This window comes from Scylla paramamosain, chromosome 11 (genome assembly GCF_035594125.1).
Source record: "Scylla paramamosain isolate STU-SP2022 chromosome 11, ASM3559412v1, whole genome shotgun sequence".
Classification (NCBI taxonomy): Eukaryota; Metazoa; Arthropoda; class Malacostraca; order Decapoda; family Portunidae; genus Scylla; species Scylla paramamosain.
In genome coordinates this window covers 28,616,897-28,637,864 of record NC_087161.1, presented here as the reverse complement: position 1 = coordinate 28,637,864, position 20,968 = coordinate 28,616,897, and the positions used below count along the sequence as shown (strand labels likewise).

At 43.3% G+C, this 20,968-nt stretch overlaps 1 protein-coding gene and 2 non-coding genes across 3 annotated transcripts; 1 reads left to right on the top strand and 2 right to left on the bottom strand.

The window, feature by feature from the left end:
• Positions 1 to 274: 274 nt before the first annotated feature.
• Positions 275 to 19,405, bottom strand: LOC135105221 (XK-related protein 4-like). Its single transcript, XM_064013340.1, has 11 exons — positions 19,313 to 19,405; positions 14,803 to 15,344; positions 11,558 to 11,777; positions 9,482 to 9,574; positions 8,853 to 8,912; positions 8,085 to 8,218; positions 6,925 to 7,051; positions 5,674 to 5,807; positions 5,456 to 5,594; positions 2,266 to 2,443; positions 275 to 2,053 (listed from the first exon to the last, which is right to left on the bottom strand). Exons 2-11 carry the CDS (start codon positions 14,849 to 14,851, stop codon positions 1,895 to 1,897), a joined length of 1,293 nt encoding a protein of 430 aa, XP_063869410.1. The 5' UTR covers positions 14,852 to 15,344; positions 19,313 to 19,405; the 3' UTR covers positions 275 to 1,894.
• A 308-nt stretch (positions 19,406 to 19,713) lies between these two features.
• Positions 19,714 to 19,795, top strand: Trnas-aga (transfer RNA serine (anticodon AGA)). The gene has a single exon. It is a non-coding gene; the product is annotated as a tRNA-Ser (tRNA).
• A 183-nt stretch (positions 19,796 to 19,978) lies between these two features.
• Positions 19,979 to 20,060, bottom strand: Trnas-aga (transfer RNA serine (anticodon AGA)). The gene has a single exon. It is a non-coding gene; the product is annotated as a tRNA-Ser (tRNA).
• Between the last annotated feature and the right edge of the window lie 908 nt (positions 20,061 to 20,968).

Here is a 20,968-nt window from a genome sequence, read left to right as displayed (position 1 = left end):
GACAGTGTAAGAGGTATGAGGTAATATACAGAGTTAAACATGAGTAGGTACTGTAAGTTTAGACAGGAACATCAGCTCGCAGTCTTCATAGAGGTGAAGAGATGAATTGTGTGGGTTAGTTTTTAGATATCTGTCTGATCTCCCATTTTGCTGTTCTGGTGCAGCATTGTCATTGGTGTGACGCATCTGTTCCTCCACTGCATTGTTGCCATTGTACAGTGAGGTGAGCAGCCACTCTCAACTTGCTGTGGTGACAAAGGAGAGAAAGAGAATGTTTCCGGAAAAAAAAAGTTTTAAATATTTTCAAACCACAAGCATATCAACAATAATAACATCTACAGAAAAAAAAAATTAAAATGATATCTGTCTTCCTACTAATGAAAACAATTATCAACACTACAATTGAGTTACTCCTATGGTACGTACAAGTCAGGCATATTCACTACAAGAACACTAATGCTACAAAAATATACTAGAAAATATTGTGATTGTTTATACTCGATTATTTCTTCTTAGCTTTGTGATCAGGCATTTTCTTAACCTCGCTGAATATATTTTTTTCCTGTATCATTTTTCCAAGTATTTTTTTTCACTTTTTTTTCTTGTCATATTTCCTACATTGTAATCTATCAAGAATGCATTTTGTAACATTTATTGCTGACACATACACACACACACACACACACACACGCAGTACTGTTTATGATATGGATGCGAAACTTAAATCTTCCTGTGTTCCACTCTTCTGTACACACGTGGCGGTACCAGCTAGGGTGTCGAGAACCAGCAGGGGGCAGCAAAGATTCGGGGGCAGAATTAAGCCTCTTGCAACGGATGAATACTGCAGACGGCCGTAAACGCTTTACTCTCACCACGACAAAGGCCACAGAGATTATTAGCCAGGTGCTCAAGAGTGTTGCTTGTGTTAATGATGTAGAATGTTAATTGTCACTAAAACCGTAAAAAAAAAAAAAAAAATCCTTGAAAAACCCATTTAATTTCAGCTAGTCTTTCGAATGTCGAAGGAGATGAGACACAGTGTTTCTCAGAATATGGTCTAAAATAAGGGGGATAGACAGAAGGGATGAGATAGGAGATAGAAAGAAAGTGAAGAACAGAATAGAATGAAGGGGAATAGACAAGGGAGTGTAAAAGAATGAAGTGCAGTTGATGTAAAAAGCGAGAGAGAGAGAGAGAGAGAGAGAGAGAGAGAGAGAGAAATTGTGTCGCTAAAGTGTAACCGGAAATGCAACAAGAATATACCATTAACCACACTTTTCATGGAGCGGAGTTCGTGTTTCCGTGTCCCCTGCGTGGCGTGAGAGTTGACTTGAGCGACAGAATGGAGCGAAGGAAATGGAGAGTCTCTCAGTATACTTGTTCTTGCCGCGAGACAAGGCACAGGAGAGGAGGAACGAGTCGGTTCTCTCCAGTCCACAAACCTTAATATAGATGCCTTGTCTCTGCGACCTAGTATAAACATCATAATCTTACATAAAAGCGTAAGAAAACAAGGGAGGCTGCAAGAAGCCATCAGGCCTACACGTAATAGTCCGTGTATAAAACATGCTTACCATACATATTTCCACCTATCATCCCCATCCGTAAACTCGTCTAAAATTTGAAAGCTCCCTGAAGATTCGGCACGTATCATTTAGTGACACCTCCCTTCAGGCTTCCCCTTCGCCTTCAGCCTTCAGTACCACCACCGTCAGTCCTCGACACCCAAGCATCTCCCATAAGCCCCTTGGTTCTTGGAGATGGCGTGGACTTGTGCTGGAAGGAACCGCGTTCTACTGCTCGCATCAGTGCTCGCTAGCGGGACTGTCTCTCCGTCACTACACATCACCGGTCCTGTTCCACACCGCCGACCTCGCGAGGCGCCGGCGTGGTCCTACATGCCGTCTTCCTCGTCTATAGGGTCCCAGCGGTTACCAGAGCAGCAGAGGAAGCCGCGGGAGGAGATGGAAGGGGAGCCGGGGTGACAGATGGCGTAGTAGATCATGTGCGCGAGGATTCCGATCATGAAGACTGTCAGGAGTGCCCACGGCGCCTGCACGGGGGGAAAGATAGTAGCTTACTGAGGGTGAGGGAGGCAGGTTGGGGCTAGGTTGGACTGGGGTAGGCAGTAGGACTAGGTTTTCATAAATTTACGCCTCTGTGTTGTGTTTGATTATGTTCCTGTTTTGGCACGATTGTTGCTTTGGTGTGTGTGTGTCCATCTGTTAAAGCGTCTCTCTCTCTCTCTCTCTCTCTCTCTCTCACCTTGACCGCGAAGAAGTCCCCGCTGCCCGACATGGCCGCGTTCCACATGAAGCCACAAATGGCGCTCTCCGCGAAGGCCAGAGAGTAGTAGAGGATGAAGCGGCCCAGCTGACGACCCCCTTGCTCGTTGGTGAGGGCGATCAGCCACACGCCGCCCATTACCAGCGATGACATGGACCTGCGCGCGAGAAACCATCATATTTTGAAACACCTCCGCTCCGCACTTCCACTGCATTCAAAAGGCTTTACGTAATTGAAGCTACAAGGGTTTTTAAGGATATTTTTTTATGATTCTAGTGACAGATTGATAAGATTTCTGCATTATCAAAAGGGGAAACACTCTTGAGAAACCGGCTAATCATCTCTATAACCTTTGAAAATAGACGTGGTGAGAGAGCAAAGCGTTTCTGAATACAGGCCTGTGTTTCGCCAGCCCCTTCCTTCTTCCTTCTCCTTACTGTGTGCCTTTCTCTCACCTTTGAAAGCCGCCACGTGCACGCAACACCTGCTGACTTGTGTTGACGACCTGCATGCACGATGTTACTGGCTGCATGCTACACCGCTACACCTTCCTGACACACACACACACACACACACACACACAGATCCCACCTCTCTCAGAAAAAAAAAAGAAGGGAAGGAAGAAGAATAAGGAAAAAAACGTTGGAAGAGGACAAAATATGAAAGACCGTACACGGAAAACACCAGTACAAGTAAAGATGAGGGAGTGAGCGAGAGCAGAAAGCATAAAGGCTCGCTGTCCTCTCCCCCTCTCCCGCTCCCAACCACAGTGGCTCGAGAAAGTGTGGAAGAGACCGGAAAATGGTGGAGAAATATTATAACTTGTAAAAACGTCTGAAAAGGAAGCCGGTCTCTCTCTCTCTCTCTCTCTCTCTCTCTCTCTCTCTCTCTCTCTCTCTCTTCGTCTGTCTGCCTGTTTCTGTCTGTGTGTGTATGTCAGTTTGTCTGTGTATCTATGCATTTTTTTTTCAATCTCTGTCTGTCTGTCTGTCTGTGTGTCGGTCTGTTTTTTTTTTTTTTTGTATGTGTCTGTCTATCTGTTTACCTGTTAGCTCTCTCTCTCTCTCTCTCTCTCTCTCTCTCTCTCTCTCTCTCTCTCTCTCTAGCCGACAAAAGATAACATACCGCAGCGGGGGGCGAGAGAGAGACTTAAAATAGAGACAAAACTATCAGACTGCACAAAGGAAACGCTCGCTCCACAAAAACAGATAAATAAACCCAAGGGAAAGAGGAAGAAACTTAGAACTCTCAGTGCGGGGCGGGAGGGAGGCAGGCGAGGTGGAAGCGGGTGGGCAGGCAGGCGGGCGGAGCGCTTAGGCGGGTTAGCGGGGGGAAGGCGGGCAGGCAAGCGGGTAGGAGAGGGAAAGACGATAAAGCTCCAGTCCCGCGCACTTTATGGAGCCTTCCGCACGAACCTTTAGCCTCACACCAACACATACACTGTGGTCCGTATTCTGAAACTCTTCTGCGCCGCATCTCCACTACTTGCAAAAGGCTTTGGACGAGGTGACACGGGTTTTGAAGGGTGTTTTTACGGTTCTAATGACAGATTGACAAGAAAAACAATCATCCGGACCTTTTGAAAATCGTCGTGGTGAGAGTGAAGCGTTTCTGAATACGGTCCACACACCCACATGCGCACACACACACACGCACACATGCACATACAGGGAGCATAAAACGAAGGGTTCAAAATATTATAGGGCAAGAAATGTTAACGGTTTCCTGCCGTGAAATATATTTAAAAAAAGGAAAAGTTTAGGAAAGGGAGGAGAAAAGGAAGCGTTCGGAATATACAGAGGGAAAATTGAGAGAGAGAGAGAGAGAGAGAGAGAGAGAGAGAGAGAAAGAGAGAGAGAGAGAGAGAGAGAGAATTTCTAGCGTTTTTATCATTTATGTCGGTGTGTGTGTGTGTGTGTGTGTGTGTGTGGGTGGTGGTGCAGGGTGGCGACGCACAGTACACTGGAGGCGCAGATGAGGCGGTTAGGGACAGGGTGCTCAGGGGAAGCGGCATGGCGTGTGTGGGTATGTATGTATATATGTATGTATATATATCTGCCGCCTTGGTGTCGATGTGTATAACTTGGCCCACCCTAACCATTCAGGGAGGCATTTTTCCCTCCACCTTGTATCGGGTGTGTGTGTGCGCGTGTGTGTATACTTTTGACCTTCAGTAGAAAACGTTATATCTATGAAGCAACTCCACTGCGCCTCCCCCACTGGTGAGAAATGCCCTCTCGTTCCCACACCCATTGCTTCTCCGCCCCGGGGATCGTGTTCGCCCAGCTGGTGTTGTTTTCCTCCTCACATACTCGTAAGAAACTCATTTTTTTTCTTTTTCCTACTAAGCGATGCTCTGTATTTGAGTTTTTCCAGTGGCTGTTTACGGAAAGAGCAGCAGCAGCAGCAGCGTGTGGCGGTCCGTCTATCAGCGGGAATGTAAACATGATACCAGAGAAATACGTGGGACAGCGACGAGTCACACCACCGTCATTATTGGAGGACGTACTGGAGTCGTAAATATCAGTTTGTTTCGCCGTGAAGGAATCTTGTAGTGTTGCCTTACACTTTTCAGACATAGGAATTCGTGAGATTTTCTGAGACTATTAATCTTACAATATTGCCTTACATTTTTGAGAGATAGGAATTCGTAACCTTTGTGCGTCTGTAACAGTTAACGTAAAATTGTCACAAAGCTATTACGTGAGTGTTAGTCGTCCACCAGCAGTGTTGGAGACGATATCGTGGTACATTTTTTTAAGGTAACGGAAAACTTACTGCTGAATTCCTGATCTTAGTGTTGTTTTGCACTTTCAAGACGCAAGAATTTATCCATGGTCGGTGCGTGGCCACGGAAAGACACTATACTCTCAAATCACATTTATCTGAACCGCCGGCTCTCACCTGCCTTTCGTGTTCCCGTGTCCCCGTGTTCCTGTGTCACCGTGTTCCCGTTCCCGTGTTCCTGTTCCCTTGTCCCCGTGTCGCAGTGTTCCCATAACCGTGTTCCCGTGTCTCCGTGTCGCCCGTGTTCCCATGTTCTCGTGTCCGTGCGTCTCCGTGTCGCCGTGTTCCCGTTTCCGTGTTCCCTTGTCACCGTGTTCCCATGTCGCCGTATTCCCGTGTCGCAGTGTTCCCTTTCCCGTGTTCCCGTGTCTCCGTGCCTTACCTTGCCGCCGTGAGCCCCTTGGAGTTGACCACGGTGATGAGGTGCCAGCCAGTGTTGAGCAGCCAGTGCCCCCCGATGATGAGGTACACCCAAGGACCCCACGTGGCACTCACCATGCTGTACCCCATGATGCGCGACCCTGCAGCCAACGGAGAGGGAAATAAGGAGGGAGATATGTTATACCTACCCATTCCCCACACCCACCCCTGCACACATACCTATGAAGAAGAAATGGGCCGCGTAGAGAATCAGTGTAGCGAAGATGTTGGTACGCCCTTGCTTCGCGTTGCCTTCCCGTAGGTGGGTGTACTGGTGTGGGTGCTGGAGGCGCTGCAGACGTTTCACCATTATCCTGCGGGGACGGCAAGGCGTGGGTGAGGATGGCAAGGGTGGTGAAGATGATGTTTAAGACCACGCTCTGTAACACTTCCGCGACGCACCTCTACTACATTCGAAAGCCTCTAGTTGAAGCTACACGTGTTTTTAAGGATGTTTTATGGTTATAATGACAGATTAAACAAAATTTCTACATTACTAACGGGAGAAACACTCTTGAGAACCTAGCTGATCATCTCTGTGGCCTTGGAAAACAGTCGTGGTGAGGGAGCGAAGCGTTTCTGAACACGGGCGTTACTGGGAGGGGCGCTTGTGAGTGGTAGTAAGAGGGGTTGGGTAGAGAGGTGGTGTGTAGTGAAAACGATGCGGTGAAGGCTTTGTGTAGATGTGGATGTAGGTATGATATGGTGTGTTGTGGTGTTTTGGGTGTTATTTGAGTGTATGGATGTATGTTGGTGTTATTTTTGGTGTTTTTTAGTGTTTTTTTTTTTTTGTGTGTGTGTTTTGGGTGCTGTGACTAATCTATGTATACTTGAGCTTTGTTTGACTTTGTACTCTCTCTCTCTCTCTCTCTCTCTCTCTCTCTCTCTCTCTCTCTCTCTCTCTCTCTCTCTCTCTCTCTCTCTCTCTCTCTCTCTCTCAGCATTGTTCCTCTCCTCTTAAGTATTTCAGTAATCCATATTTCTAATCCTCTCTGTTTACTTTTTATTTATTCATTGTAATTCGTCTATTCCTCTCTTTCTTATTCTTCCTTCCCTTTCCCTTGCTTTCATCTTTAATCCCTTCCTTCGCTCGCTCGCTCTCCTTTCATGTCTCTCTCTCTCTCTCTCTCTCTCTCTCTCTCTCTCTCTCTCTCTGTTTTTATGTCTCTTTCTTCCTTTTCCTTCTTACTTCTTCCTCTTTTATCTTCCTTCTTCTCCCTTTGTTCTCCCCTCGTCCATTTCCTTCTTTTTTCCTCTCCCTTTCCTCTCCCTCCCCGTTATTTCCCATCTCCCTTCTTCATCTCTCCTCCCTCTTCCTCTTCCGTTGCCCCTCTTCCTCTCCCTTCCTTCTCCCTTTTCCTCTAGAGAGAGAGAAAGAGAGAGAGACTCGCTGTCCCATTTCATAGCGGTATTGGAAAGTCATGCACTCACAGGTAGAAGGTAATGCACTGGGCCATCTTAGAGAGGAGGAACAGCATGCGAAACACGGTCCAGAAGTCTATAGGGCCAGTCTCGTCCACCTGACACATAGGTCCGCATCCAGGCCCCAGCTGAGGACCTGTGAGGGGGTGAAGCGGGGGGCAGGTTGAGTGGTGGCGTGAGAGCATTAGTGAGTTACTCTTAGTTGGTACAAGATGTCATGTCATCAGTCCTACACGTGGCAGTCCCTATACAAAACATGCTTGCCTGTTTTCACCTACCTACCACATTCATAAATCTGTCCAATCTTCTTTTAAATAAGCTCCGTATTGACTGGATGCTAACGACCTGATTACTGAGTTTATTCCATTCGTCTCTCTCTCTCTCTCTCTCTCTCTCTCTCTCTCTCTCTCTCTCTCTCTCTCTCTCTCTCTCTCTCTCTCTCTCTCTCTCTCTCTCTCTCTCTCCTTTCCTTATTTCCTCCTCTTCTGTCTTTCCTCTTCCTCTACTGTCTTCTCTCTTCCTCTCCCTTTCTTCTTTCTCTTCCGTCTCCTCTCTTCCCCTTCTGTCATTCCTCTTCCTCACCCGTCTTCCTCTTCTCCCTCTCTGACCCTCTCCTTATCTGCCTTTCATCATTTTGCATGCCCTTGTTCACTGTCCAATATTTTCCCATCATTTCTCTTCCCCTCTTTCTCATCTCCCCTCCGCTTCTCTTCCCCTCAGTTTCTCTACACAGTGAATTCCTTAATTTTCTCAGTTATTCCATATTTTTTTTGGTTTGTCTTTTTTTATTTTCTTTCATTTCCGTTCCCCTTCCCATTTTCTTTCTCTGTTTTCATTCTTTTTCTCATTTACTTCTTTCTTCGTTTATTTCTGTTTTTTTGTTCTTTCTTTCTTTCTTTCTTTTATTTTCACTGTTTTACTTCTTGTGTTCGTGTTGTCTTAGTCCTTCCCTGTTTTTCCTTCTTTACGTAGTTTCTTTACTTCTCTTTTCTCTCCTTTTTTTCCTTTTCTTTCTTCACTAGTTTCCCTGTTTCTTCCCCCTCTTCCATCAATCCATCCATTCATCCATCCAAACCTTCCTTTTTCCCCTTCCCAATCCTTCCTCTCCTCCGCCCCGTCAGTCTTGCAGCTTTCCTTATGTTCTCATGTCCTCTCTCGTCTCGTCTTACCGTTGATTTGCACCTGCCAGTCGCCGGATCTGCCCCACACGTCATCGCGCGCCAGCAGACACAGCGTGGGCCCGTCTCCCAAAAACACCTCGAAAAGCCGCAGCACGCCCAGGGTCACCATCTCGTCCAAGAACCTGTGACGATATTGCCAAACATTTTTCTGTGCTGTCTCTTGCGTCTTAGGGAGTTAGTGAGGGTGAGGTGGGGGTGGTCAACGGTGCTTTTCGTTAGTCTGGTAATAATTAGTTTTCAAGGGTGTTTTCGTGGTTCTGGTGATAGATTGAATGTTACTGAGGTAGTTGATGTTTATGTTTGTGACTGTGGTGGTAAATTAAATGTTATTGGAGGTTTTTAAGGGTGTTTTCGTGGTTCTAGTGATAGTTGTAAGCTTACTGGTGTTTTCAATGGTGGTGTCATGACTCTATTGAAATTTTAAATGTTACTGGGGGTTTCAAGGGTGTTTTCGTGATTCTGGTGATGGTTTGGATGTTGCTTTGGGATTTTTCAAGGAAGTGTGCAATGATAATTCTTCGGATGGCTTTGAAGTTAATGGGATTATTGTGGAACAAGGGTATACTTCAAGCATATATACTTCAAGCTTGTTAATTGGACGTCGTGGAGCTTAACAAGATGTGGGCGGAAGTTAAAGAAAATGAAGATGATGATTAAAAAGAGAAGAAAAAAAGAACATCATTATACGGAAAACTCACTACTAATATGACATCCTCCTCCTCCTCCTCCTCCTCCTCCTCCTCCTCCTCTTCCTACCTGATGCCATCCTCCCAGTTCTCCTTCTCCCGCATCCCAAACCGCACACCCCGGACCAATCTGCAGGGGAAGAGCGTGGTTAGGTTAGGTTAGTGGTAATTAGGGCCTGTAGGTAGTGTGTAGTGTGTAAGGAGGGGCCTGCTGTAGTGCGGGTGATGGTGGTGGTGGTGGTGGTGGTGGCGTGTGACAAAGAGGGAACCTTCTACTGTCTCAACTGATTCCCGTTCACAAATGCATAAATGGAATAAATAAAAAGAAGGGAAAACAACAGCAACGAACAATTAGCGCGTAATGAACCGACCAGCCAGCCAATCAAACAATCAGTAGCAGCGTGCACTAACTAACAGGCCGATAAGCTTCACTGCTACGGGATCATCAGGTTTCACGGGGCAGGGTTTGTTCTGAAACACTTACGGGCCGCACCTCCATTACTTTCAGAAGGCTCTAGACGAAATTACACTTGCTTTTAAGGGTGTTTTTACGTTTCTAGTGACAGATTAAGAAGATTTATACATTATTAACAGGAAAAGCACTCTTGAGAAGCCTGCTATTCATCTCTGTGGCCTTTACAAATAGTAGTGGTGAGAGAGCGAAGCGTTTCACAAGTACGGGGCCGAGATGTACTGTACCTGATGAGGGGACTGAAGGGCAGGAAGAACACGTGAATCAGCCAGCCTATTGCGCCGTCCTCGCCCTCCTCCTCCATGGACTCTCGGTGGTGGCTGGCGGGGAAGGCAAGGGCAGGGTAGTTGCAGGGTAGCGGGTGGTGGTAAGGTCAGCAGGTGGTGGGCAGGTAGCAGGTAGTTTTGTTCGTTGGTTTCAGCAGGAGTTTGTGATGACAGGGTGTTGTGTAGAGTAAAGAAGAATTATTATTATTATTATTATTATTATTAGTAGTAGTAGTAGTAGTAGCAGCAACAGTAACAGTAGTAAAAAAATAAATGAAAGCGAGGTGAAAAATACAAAACAAGATAAAGTGATAAGATTAGGAAAGACAAGAACATGAGATGAGGAGAAAGGAGAAAGAGGAAGGAAACGTTGGTGGATATAAATAGGCAGCAAGGCGAGGGTTATAAAGAACTAGTGAGTGAGAGGAAGGGGGGGGGAAAGAAGTGAAAAAGAGAGACAACAACTGGGAAAAGAGACACAAGGGAGGAGGAGAGACAGGCAAGAAAGAGGTGATAGGTAGAAACATCAATAAAGCAAATGGTGGAGAAATAGATAAAACAGGAAATGAAAATAGGAGAAAACAAGAGAGAGAAAAGATAGAATAAAGAGACTCAAGGGAGGAGGAGAGACAGACAAGAAAGAAGTGATAGGTAGAAACATCAATAAAGCGAAGAGTAAATAGGTAAAAATAATGAATGAAAAGAAAAGGGAAAATAAAGAAAAAATGGGTGAAGCAAATTTTATTGTATATTTTCTGTTACTTCTTATCTATGTAACCCCTTCCTTCTCCTGCTTTCCTTATACCTATTTACATACCTCTCTCTTAAAGAACTGTTAAACCGGTCACAGTGGAAGGAGAGAGAGGGAGAGTGAGAGAGAGAAAGAGAGAGGGAAGGCAAGAGAGGAGGGAGTAACATTCATCTTTACTAAACCTCATACTTCAGATTAGATAGTGTAGCTTATCACGAACACCGCCCTTCATGCCTAACGGATGCGAGTCTACTGCTTGTCAACATAAGAACATAAGGGTTGGTACAAGAAGCCATCAGACCTACACGTGGCAGTCTCTTTATAGGACATGCGTGAATATTTCTACCCATCATCCCCATCCATACACTTGTCCAGCCTTCTTGCAGCTGCCTATTGACTCAGCACTATCAGATTACCACAGTCTACTTCAGGCATCCACCACTTTGAGAACCCGTTTACTCATGTACAAGTTGTTCTTCCTTTGTGTTCCTTTGCGTCGCTTGGAGGGAAGGAACAGCGCGGGAGGAAGGAATTTTGACTGACTGACTGACTGAAGTAATTGACTATGTATTGAAGCGACGAGGGGAAGGGAAGGAAAGAGGAGGAAGGAAAAATAACACAGGGAAGGGGAAATTTAGGACCTCCCGTGACTCATGACTGTTTCCTGCACCTCCTGAAGGGCGGAGAAACTCCCTGGGGCAACAAACTGCAGACTCCTTCCCTGTGTTATCTTGGAGGGGAAGGGTGCGTCACAGAAGCGCTCTCTACAAGACCTGGGGAATAGCTACTGAGGGATACGTGCTCTCCCCCTCCTCCTACACTAGGGAGACGATAACATTGCTGAAATAGTATAGCAAAGAACTCGCTTATTTCTCCTTCTGTGTATGGTACATGAGAAAACAGCATTACAGAAGCACTCCCACAGGCCCTTGAGAATAGAAAGGGTAAGACACGTGCTCTCTCCATCCTCTTACATGTCCGAGAGAAAAAAACATATCACCATAACATCAACGAAACACTTCCCCCTCTTTTACGCATCCTGCAGGAGAAAATAGAGTTACAGAACCACTCCTACATGACCTGAGCATAAACAGTATAGGACACGTGCCGTCTCTTTCCTCTTACACACCCTGAAGGGAAGACTCGTAGCATCACTCAAACATTTGCCAACTAGGTCTGATGGAGTGGTTGTTGGCAAATAACGAGATCACACGGCGCCGCTCTCCAGGAAGCCGAGATACTGAAACCCCGAGACACTAAGACACCAAAGACAACGAGACACTCACTACTGCAGGTTCTTGAGTCCGGCGAGGAGGTGCGGCAGGAGGAAGAAGACGATGTAGAGGCCTCGGTTGGTGGGCGGCTCCTCCAGGCTGTACCGCTCGGCTATGATGCTGATCTGCACGGCGTATCCCATCAAGTAGGACACCATCACCACGCCCAGCCACAGCACCTCCAACCACGTGAACTGCGGCGCCATCCTGCCCGACGACGACGAGGACCTGCCTGTAGGAGGGGCAGCAGAAGGAGAAGGAGGTCAGTAACTGTTTTTTGTGTTATTACTGATTTTTTAAAAAATTACTGTGATGTCATTTATTATTATTATTATTATTATTATTATTATTATTATTATTATTATTATCATTTGAATGTATATAGGTAAGTATATTATTTACACACACACACACACACACACACACACACACACACACACACACACGAAAAAACTTTACTGGCGCGCATCCTTATCTTCCTTTGTTTTTGAAAAGTTTTCGGCTCTGCCTTTTTAACATTACTTGTGTGTGCGTATGTCTAGAGAGAGAGAGAGAGAGAGAGAGAGAGAGAGAGAGAGAGAGAGAGAGAGAGAGAGAGAGAGAGAGAGAGACCCGTAGCACACCTGATCTTTTCAAAACCCTCATATCTTCAGCCCACACCCACGCTACCGTTCTTCTCTCGACACGCAGGAGACTCTAAAATCCCTTGAAGATATTATAATCTCTTTTACTTACCTGCCACGGCCTCACTACCCTTCACCCCATGCTCCCCCCTTCCTCTCACCTTCCCTTCATTGTAATCCAGCTCCTCCCCTTCCCTTACCTCTCCCATCCCTTCCTTTACCTGATGGGATTCTCTCTACCACGGTAATGCCTCGGTAATACGCTATGATCCTGCTCTCGAGGCTGTCAGGAGCAGCGGCGCCCCACAACACGGCCGCTAAGTCCCCGCGGATTACTTGTGAAAGTGTGGTGTGGTGTGGTGGTCGTGTGTGGTAATAAGGTTTTGCTGTGTGTGTGTTTGTGTGTGTGTGTGTGTGTGTGTGTGTTTGGCGGGGTCTGTTCTTTTGTTTGCTTGTGTTTGTAAGTGTGTTTGTCTGTATGTTTCTTTTCGGGATTTCTTTTTGTCTGTTTGTGTGTGTTTCTTTACCGGTTCTCTCTCTCTCTCTCTCTCTCTCTCTCTCTCTCTCTCTCTCTCTCTCTCTCTCTCTCTCTCTCTCTCTCTCTCTCTCTCTCTCTCTCTCTCTCTCTGTGTGTGTGTGTGTGTGTGTGTATGTGTGTTCTGTTGTTGTTGTTAGTGTTTCACTCACTCACTCACTCACTCACTCACTCACTCACTCACTCACTCACTCACTCACGTATGTATGTATGTATGTATGTATGTAAAGTGACTTAAAAACCCAGCATAATTTCCTCTCATAATTACTCGTGGTGGTTAGGTTAGGTTAGGTTAGGTTAGGTAAGGTTAAGTTAGGTTAGGTTAGGTAAGGTTAGGTTAGGTTAGGTTAAGTTAGGTAAGATTAGGTTAGGTTAGGTTAGGTAAGGTTAGGTTAGGTTAGGTTAGGTTAGGTAAGGTTAGGTTAGGTTAGGTTAGGTTAGGTTAGGTTAGGTTAGGTTAGGTTAGGTTAGGTTAGGTTAGGTTAGGTTAGGTAAGGTTAGGTTAGGTTAGGTTAGGTTATGTTATGTTAGGTTAGGTTAGGTTAGGTTAGGTTAGGTTAGGTAAGGTTAGGTTAGGTAAGGTTAGGTTAGGTTAGGTTAGGTTAGGTTAAGTTAGGTTAGGTTAGGTTAGGTAAGGTTAGGTTAGGTTAGGTTAGGGTAGGTAATCACGCGTGGTAGTGGTTGGTAATGAGGACAAAAGTTACGTGCTTCACCACCACAATTATTCATGAGTCACTATTCATAAGTCGCGCTTGCTACAGTGTACATGTGTCGTAGCTGGGGTGTGTTTATGTTGTAGCTGGAGTGTGTACAGTACATACCATGGTAGCTACGCACAGTACATACCCGCCCTACTTCTTTTGGCGCTTGATAAAACTGATAACGTAACACACACACGCACACACACACACACGAAAAAAAAAAAAAAAATAGCTCATTTAAGACTCCTTAACTTAATCTAATCTAACTTAACCTAACATGTCCTTATTAATTATATCGATAACTTGCTATAAATTTTCATGTGCTTTCTTTTCTTTTTTTTTCGAGTCCAGAATTTGTGTGACATTTATTCCCTTAACGTTTGTTCTAGCACCATTTCTCTTCCCCGTGACATTTATTCCAGCACCACTTCTCTTCCCCGTGACATTTATTCCAGCACCATTTCTTCCCCATGACATTTATTCCAGCACCACCAATTTCCATAATTATGTCCTTACAATTTTCTCCAACCATTCTTTTTCTTGTAACATTCTCTTCTTATATATATATAATTTTCCTGGTTCATTTTTTTTATTCATTATCATCCCTCATCTTTTTTTTTTTTCTGTAATCCGAGCAATGACCAAAATTATTAGACAGCACCTAACGAGCTTGACTCACTCCTGCAAACATTACACACAAGCAAGAATAATTAGGTTAGGTGGCAGTAAACAGGTGGATGAATGAATGAGTGGTGATCGTGGTGGTAGTGGCAGTGGTGGCAGCGGTGGTGGTGCTGGTAGTGGTGGTGGTAGTAACTGGAAGCAAGCGTACAAAAGCGTTTAATTACAGTGACTAATGATGATAATAATAATAATGATGATGATAACGCTAATAACACTCTCGATGAGCCTTAATGATCCCACGAACACAATACCTGTTTTTTTTTTTTCGTTTATTTATTTTTTGTTGTTGTTAAAGATGAAATGTGTGTATTTTTTTTTTTTTTTTTACTATGACGTGAGGTTGATAACGAGGCAGGGTGTGTGTGTGTGTGTGTGTGTGTGTGTGATGGAAGGATGGTGTACATAGGTGATCAGAAGAGCAAAGGGTAAAGAAATAGAATAACCATAAGAAGAATAAAAAGAAGAAGACAAAGGATAAAAAGAAGAAGGAGAATGAAGAGAAAAGAAGAGAAAGGAGAAGAGAGAAAAAAACAAGAAGAACAAAAATACACAAGAAAAAAAAATAAAAGGAGGAGGATGAGGAGAAAAAGAAGAAAAAGAAGAAGAAGAAGATGAAGAAGAAGAAAAAAAAGAACTGAAAGAGGACACAATAGTCTAAAAAGAGAACAGAGTAGTGTAAATTACTGTGTGTGTGTGTGTGTGTGTGTTACTTACTTGACTTGGGGTGGTGTGTGACGTAGCTGTCGTGGTCACGTAACGGCATTTTGGCTGTGATGCTGTGACGCTGAGGGAGTGAGTGGTAGAGAGAGAGAGAGAGAGGGAGAGAGAGAGGGGGAAATGCGCACCTTTCTCCTCTCACCTTCCCTCACAACTGTTTCTTCTTCCTTCTCACTTTTTCTTTCTTTCTTGTTTTCCGTTTTTTTGTCTCCTTTTTTTCTCACGTTGTCACTAGTGCTGTTGTTCCGTTGCTTATCTCCGTTTTATCACACTTCCCTGTCTCTCTCTCTTTTTTTTATTAATTAATTTTCTCTATCTTTCGGTCTTTTCTTTGCGTTCACTTTCCTCCTTCCAGAATCTGTATGTTTGCATTTATTTTGTCTATTTTATCTTTATCTATCTATCTATTTATTTTTCAACAGTGGACGTAATAATAAGGTGCTTTATACGTTCATTTTTTCTTTCTTTTTTTTTTTTTCCTTTTCTTATTTTTCCATTCACTTTATTAGTTAACTTATAAGAGCCTAGCGTTTCTTATCCTGCAGTGGAAAGAATCACGATCATTTCACTTATTCATCCCTAACATTTTTTTTTCTCTCTCTCTTATGCCAGTATTCTGAAATGCTTTGCCCGCCCACCAAGACAGAGATGATTTGCCGGCTTGTCAAGAGTGTTTCTCCGCTTAATAATACTGAAATCTTATTAATCTGTCACTACAAGCATTAAAACACCCTTAAAAACCCGTACAATTTCAACTAGAGCCTTTTGAATGGAGTGGAGGTGCGGCGGTGTTTCAGAATATGGTCCTTACTGCGATGGAAATATTAACGAAGACTTAAATGGTTACTAGTTGAAGTTACATGGGCTTTTAAGGATGTTTTCGTGGTTCTAGTGACATATTAATCACTACCCATGCCTCTAGTTGAAGTTACACGGGCTTTTAGGGATGTTTTCGTGGTTCTAGTGACATATAAATCATATTTATACATTATTAGCTGAAGAAATACTCTTGAGAACCCGGATAATCATTTATATGGCGTTTGAAAATAGTTGTGGTGAGAGAGCACAGCGTTTCCGAACCCCACAAGATGACGCGCGGGACAGGCGGATGATCACTTTCCAAAACAGCAGTCCCGGAAACACGTCAACACACACACACACACACACACACACATAGGATACATCACATTCTACGCAGTACCTTAGAAAGAAAAGACTGGAATGAGAGTTTTAGTAGAGTTAGTATTACTGCACCAGAGAGAGAGAGAGAGAGAGAGAGAGAGAGAGAGAGAGAGAGAGAGAGAGAGAGAGAGAGAGAGAGAGTATCGAAACAAATTAAGTTATCACCAGCAATTCGTGTTAACCTATCACTCACTATCGGGTCTAAATATTGACTTTATCTTGACGTCCACGTGATCGCGGCGCCGCCAGTGTGTGTTTGTGCGTGCGTGTGTGTAATTAAGTAATCCCACATTTCTCTATACGACTTGACTCGGCTGTAAACAAGAGCTGCGTACAGGACGAGGAAATTGAGTGTGTAGTTTCCTTGGCAAACAGGATGAGTGGCAGCTGTAGTGAACGAAATGTCTCGAGTACTGAACGAACATTAGTATGACACAGCATCCCAGTAGTAGAATGGCGGAGCTTCGTGAATTCTTAAAGTATATAGCTACGTGAATCAGGGAAACAGAATTCAACATTGCTTCGGTGACGTGTGTATGTGTGCGTGTCTTCTGTTAGTTTAGGGAAACGTACTAAGTTCTAGTACACAACCACCATCACCATCACCACCACCACCACCGCCATCACAGATTACAGAGATAGGACAGATAGGTAATCATGATAAAGCGGACACCCTCAGCCCACCGCCAAGGCTTAACGAGAGCCATCCGTCCATCTTCCTTTCAGCCATCCATCAATCTATACAATCATTCATTCTTTCATCTATCCACTCATTCACTATAACCATTCAATATAACCACTCCATTCATATAGCCAGCCATCCAACCATCCATCTTCCATCCATCCATCCATTCATCAGTACATCAGCGCATCAGTAAAGCGTATGACGAATGTAATGATGTAATTATTTTGTTATTCATTATTCATTTTGTTTTACCGGTTGGTGGACACACACACACACACACACACACACACACACACACAGAGAGAGAGAGAGAGAGAGAGAGAGAGAGAGAGAGAGAGAGAGGTACCTACGCACTAGTATTCATCTAGTTGTACGTTTCAAGGCCAACCCTTCACTTTCTTCAATCACCATCTATAAACGATTAATCCAGCTTCTCTATTAATTGTACACTCCTCGTCTCTACCATCTCCTTTAGTTTATTCCGGTATCTATATTTCTACTAGAGGAAAACTATACTGTGTGTGTGTGTGTGAGTGTGTGTGTGTGTGTTGACCTAAGTGGCGTAAACAGGATCTTTGATAAGCTTGTGGTGACCTGTCCTGGTTATCTACATTCTGGTGCTCGGAGTTAAGGGTAAATTATGTACTAAAAAACACAACATAATTCTTCATTCTCGCACCTCACCTTGGCGTAAGAACTTAAGAATATAATGGGAGCTTCCTGGACCTCCTCTCAAGATCTGGTGATTCTCATAAAAAAAGAAAAAAAAACACGTATACTTTCAGATATTCGATGCTAATACCTTGTACAGACACTAATGGCTGAAAGTGGTGTTAGAAGGCCCTGAGAGTAACTTAAGAGCATAAGAACATAAGGACATTAAAAAAAAAAACGTGCAAGAAGCCATCAGGCCTACACGTGGCAGTCTCTGTACAGAACACGCCTGCCTGTTTCCACCAGTCATCCTCTTCCATAAGTTTGTCCAATCCTCTTTTAAAGCTCCCTATTGATTCGCCACTAACGACCTGATTACTGGGTCCATTCCACCTGATAACTAAGTGTTCCGACTGATTACTGAGTGTTCTACTTGATTACGGAGTCTATTCTAAATATAATTGCTTGTGCTTTGTGTTGAGAGAGAGAGAGAAAAAAAAACTCATTACCTCACTTTTTTTTTTTTAGGTTCTAATTACAGTCTTTTATAATATGATTACTGAGTGTTCTACTTGATTACTGAGTCCATTTTGAATATAATTGTTTGTGCTTTCTGTTGAGAACAAAAAATAAAAAGAATTACTTCCACTTATTTATTTTTTTAGCTTCTAATTACTGTCTTTTAGAGTATGAAACTAACTTAGTCTCATGGGTGTAATATAAACAAAGCTATCTTGATTTAACTTACCCTAATACAGCCTAACGTAATTTAATCCATCCTGACTTAACGTAACTAACTTGACCTAAGAACCTAACGTAACCTAAGCTCAGTTAACCTAACAACGTGATACAAAGTAACTTAACATATCCTAACTTAAATGTAACTTAACCCAGTCTGACCTAACCTAACCTAACCTACCCTATCGTAACTTCACCAACCATACCTAACCTAACCTAACCAAATCTACTCTAACTTAACCTAACGTAATGTAATCTCACCTACTGTAACTCTACCCTACTCTAACCTAACCTACTGTAACCTAACCTAACTTAACCTATCCTGTGTTACTGTCCTCTTTTTCTCTCTCTCTTTGTTCCCCGGCATAATTATTTCGTCCGCTCTCTCCTGGTTAATTAGAACACTCATTATTCTCCCTTTGTCTTGATTGCTTTATGATGATGAGACTCTGTGTGTGTGTGTGTGTGTGTGTGTGTGTGTGTGTGTGTGTGTGTGTGTGTGTGTGTGTGAGGTCTTTGTGTGATATGTTTTCATTTGGTTATTATTATTATTTAGTTAGATTCAATATTATTCTTTGGTGTCGTTGTTGGTAATGATGATGAATTAATAAGCGATAATGATTATGGTGGTGATGATGTTGGCAGTGATGGTTGTGGTAATAATGATGATGATGATGATGGTAATAATAATAATAATAACAATAATAATAATAAGAATAATGGTAGTAGTAGTAGTAGTAGTAGTAGTAGTAGTAGTAGTGATGGTGGTGGTGGTAGTAGAGTAGTAGTAGTAGTAACGGTTATAATAATTGGAATATCAGTATTTATGTTCATTTCCACTAATTTTTCTTTCTCTTTCTGTCCACTTGTCTTTCATTTTCATCATAAGAAAAATGTAAAACTTTTCTACGTTATTTTTTCAACTACGAAGAAGTTTTATACGTTTATTTATTTATTTTTAGTTTTTCCATTCAATGTTCACGCACTGCAGTTTTTAAATTTCCTTTATCCTTTCCCCCATTTTCAATTTCTTTTATTTCTTTCTTTTATTTCATTTTACTATTTCTGTTTTCCCATTTACTTGATCTTTCGTATTTTTTTTTCAGTCTCCTGTTCCTTCTGTTTTCTTTCATCACCGTCACTTTTTTCTCTCTTTTCTTTGTTATTTTTCTAATTCACCAGATGTTTTCCGCACAATGTCACGTAACACACAGACACACACACACACACACACACACACACACGTACAGAAGCGCTTGACAGCCGTCACTGCCGTCGCCACACATGCAGACTGTCTCCCCTTCTGTCTCCTTTCCTTGTCTCCTGCTAGATATGATAACACGGAGGGCCAAGCCAGCCAGCCTCTGATTACACACACACACACACACACACACACACACACACACACACACACACACACACACTGGTTTATTTATTTATGTGTACTTGATCATTTATTTATTAAGTTTTATAAACGATATTGGATAACAGCAAACGTTAAGAAGAGTAAGCTAACTTGACAGATTGCTAGGTCAGCACACACACACACACACACACACACATACATATATAGATGCACAAACAGTAATATGCATGTGCATGCGTGCATGCGTCTTTCTTGAAATAATCATTCATTATTTGCTTTCGGAGCAGTGATGGCCGAGTGGTTAAGGCGTCTGACTAGAAATCAGATGGGATCTTCCCGCGTAGGTTCGAATCCTACTCACTGCGCAGTAATTTGGTGTTTACTTATTTTGTATAAATTTAATGCCTTTACATGGAACTCTGCAAAATTATGTATGGAATTATGTATTTGAAGTACTTGCAATATATATAGTTTTATTAATAAACCCTCGTGTTGGATAGTCAACAAGAAAAAAAGAAAAAAGTTCATCAAAAGGAGTTTCTGTGTCTCGCAGTGAGTAGGATTCGAACCTACGCGGGAAGATCCCATCTGATTTCTAGTCAGACGCCTTAACCACTCGGCCATCACTGCTTGATGTTCAGTAATATGCAACCAAAAATACACACGATAGTGGTTAGATAGGAGAAAGTGTGTCATTTATAGCGAGAAAGGTCACAGCGGAATCAAAACACACACCTTCGTGGGCTGTGTGACGCCGCGCGTCGCTCAAACACTCCAGGCAGCCCTAAGACTGTGCTGGCTTGACGGAAGCACTGTGAGTCTAATCTGGTATAAAGTCTGATAGATGTGTGGTTGTATAGGAGACTAACACAACCTCAAATAGTTTGTCTGTGCCTTTTAATGAACTGTAGAATGCTAGGGGCGTTAGTTTACCTTCTGAATTTACTGCAATGCTTGTTTTCGATGACATGGTGTCTAGGAGACCGACAGGTTGTATAGAAGACTGACAGGACCTCAATCTTTGCCTTTTAATGGACTGCAAAATACTATACACATTTATCTCTTTGCTAAATTTACTGCATTGCTTGTATTCGATGACGTACCATTTTTTGGGAAGCTGACAGGACCTCAACTAGCTTACTTTTGCTTTTTCCTGGGCTGCACCATACCGAACACGTCGCTCTGCTTGCTAAATATACTGCAATAAGTGTGTCTCATGGGGCACCATCAGACACACTTTTCCTGAGTGTGGAATACCAGAGACGGTTATATGCGTGCTAAATGTTCTAGGCTACGTGTGTCTGATGTACCAGTTTGTGTTGCCGCATTTTTTTGATAAGGGAATTATGGAAGACTATGGCAGGATGGTTCGCGCGTGTCATGTTTGAGCCATTGCCTTCATTCATAGGCCAGTATTAAAAACGCTTTGCTCTCTCACTACGACTACTTTCAAAAGCCACAAAGATTATGAGTCAGATTCTCAAGACTGTTTCGCCTTTTAAAAATGTAGAAATCTTGTTAATTTGTCACTAGAACCG

Coding starts and splice junctions, on each gene's coding strand:
- LOC135105221 (XM_064013340.1), bottom strand. CDS start 14,851: ATGCCGTTACGTGACCACGACAGCTACGTCACACACCACCCCAAGTCA. Junction 11,778..14,802: donor CACACACCACCCCAAGTCAA/GTAAGTAACACA, acceptor CCCCTCCTACAG/GCAGGTCCTCGTCGTCGTCG. Junction 9,575..11,557: donor GGACTCAAGAACCTGCAGTA/GTGAGTGTCTCG, acceptor CTTCCCCGCCAG/CCACCACCGAGAGTCCATGG.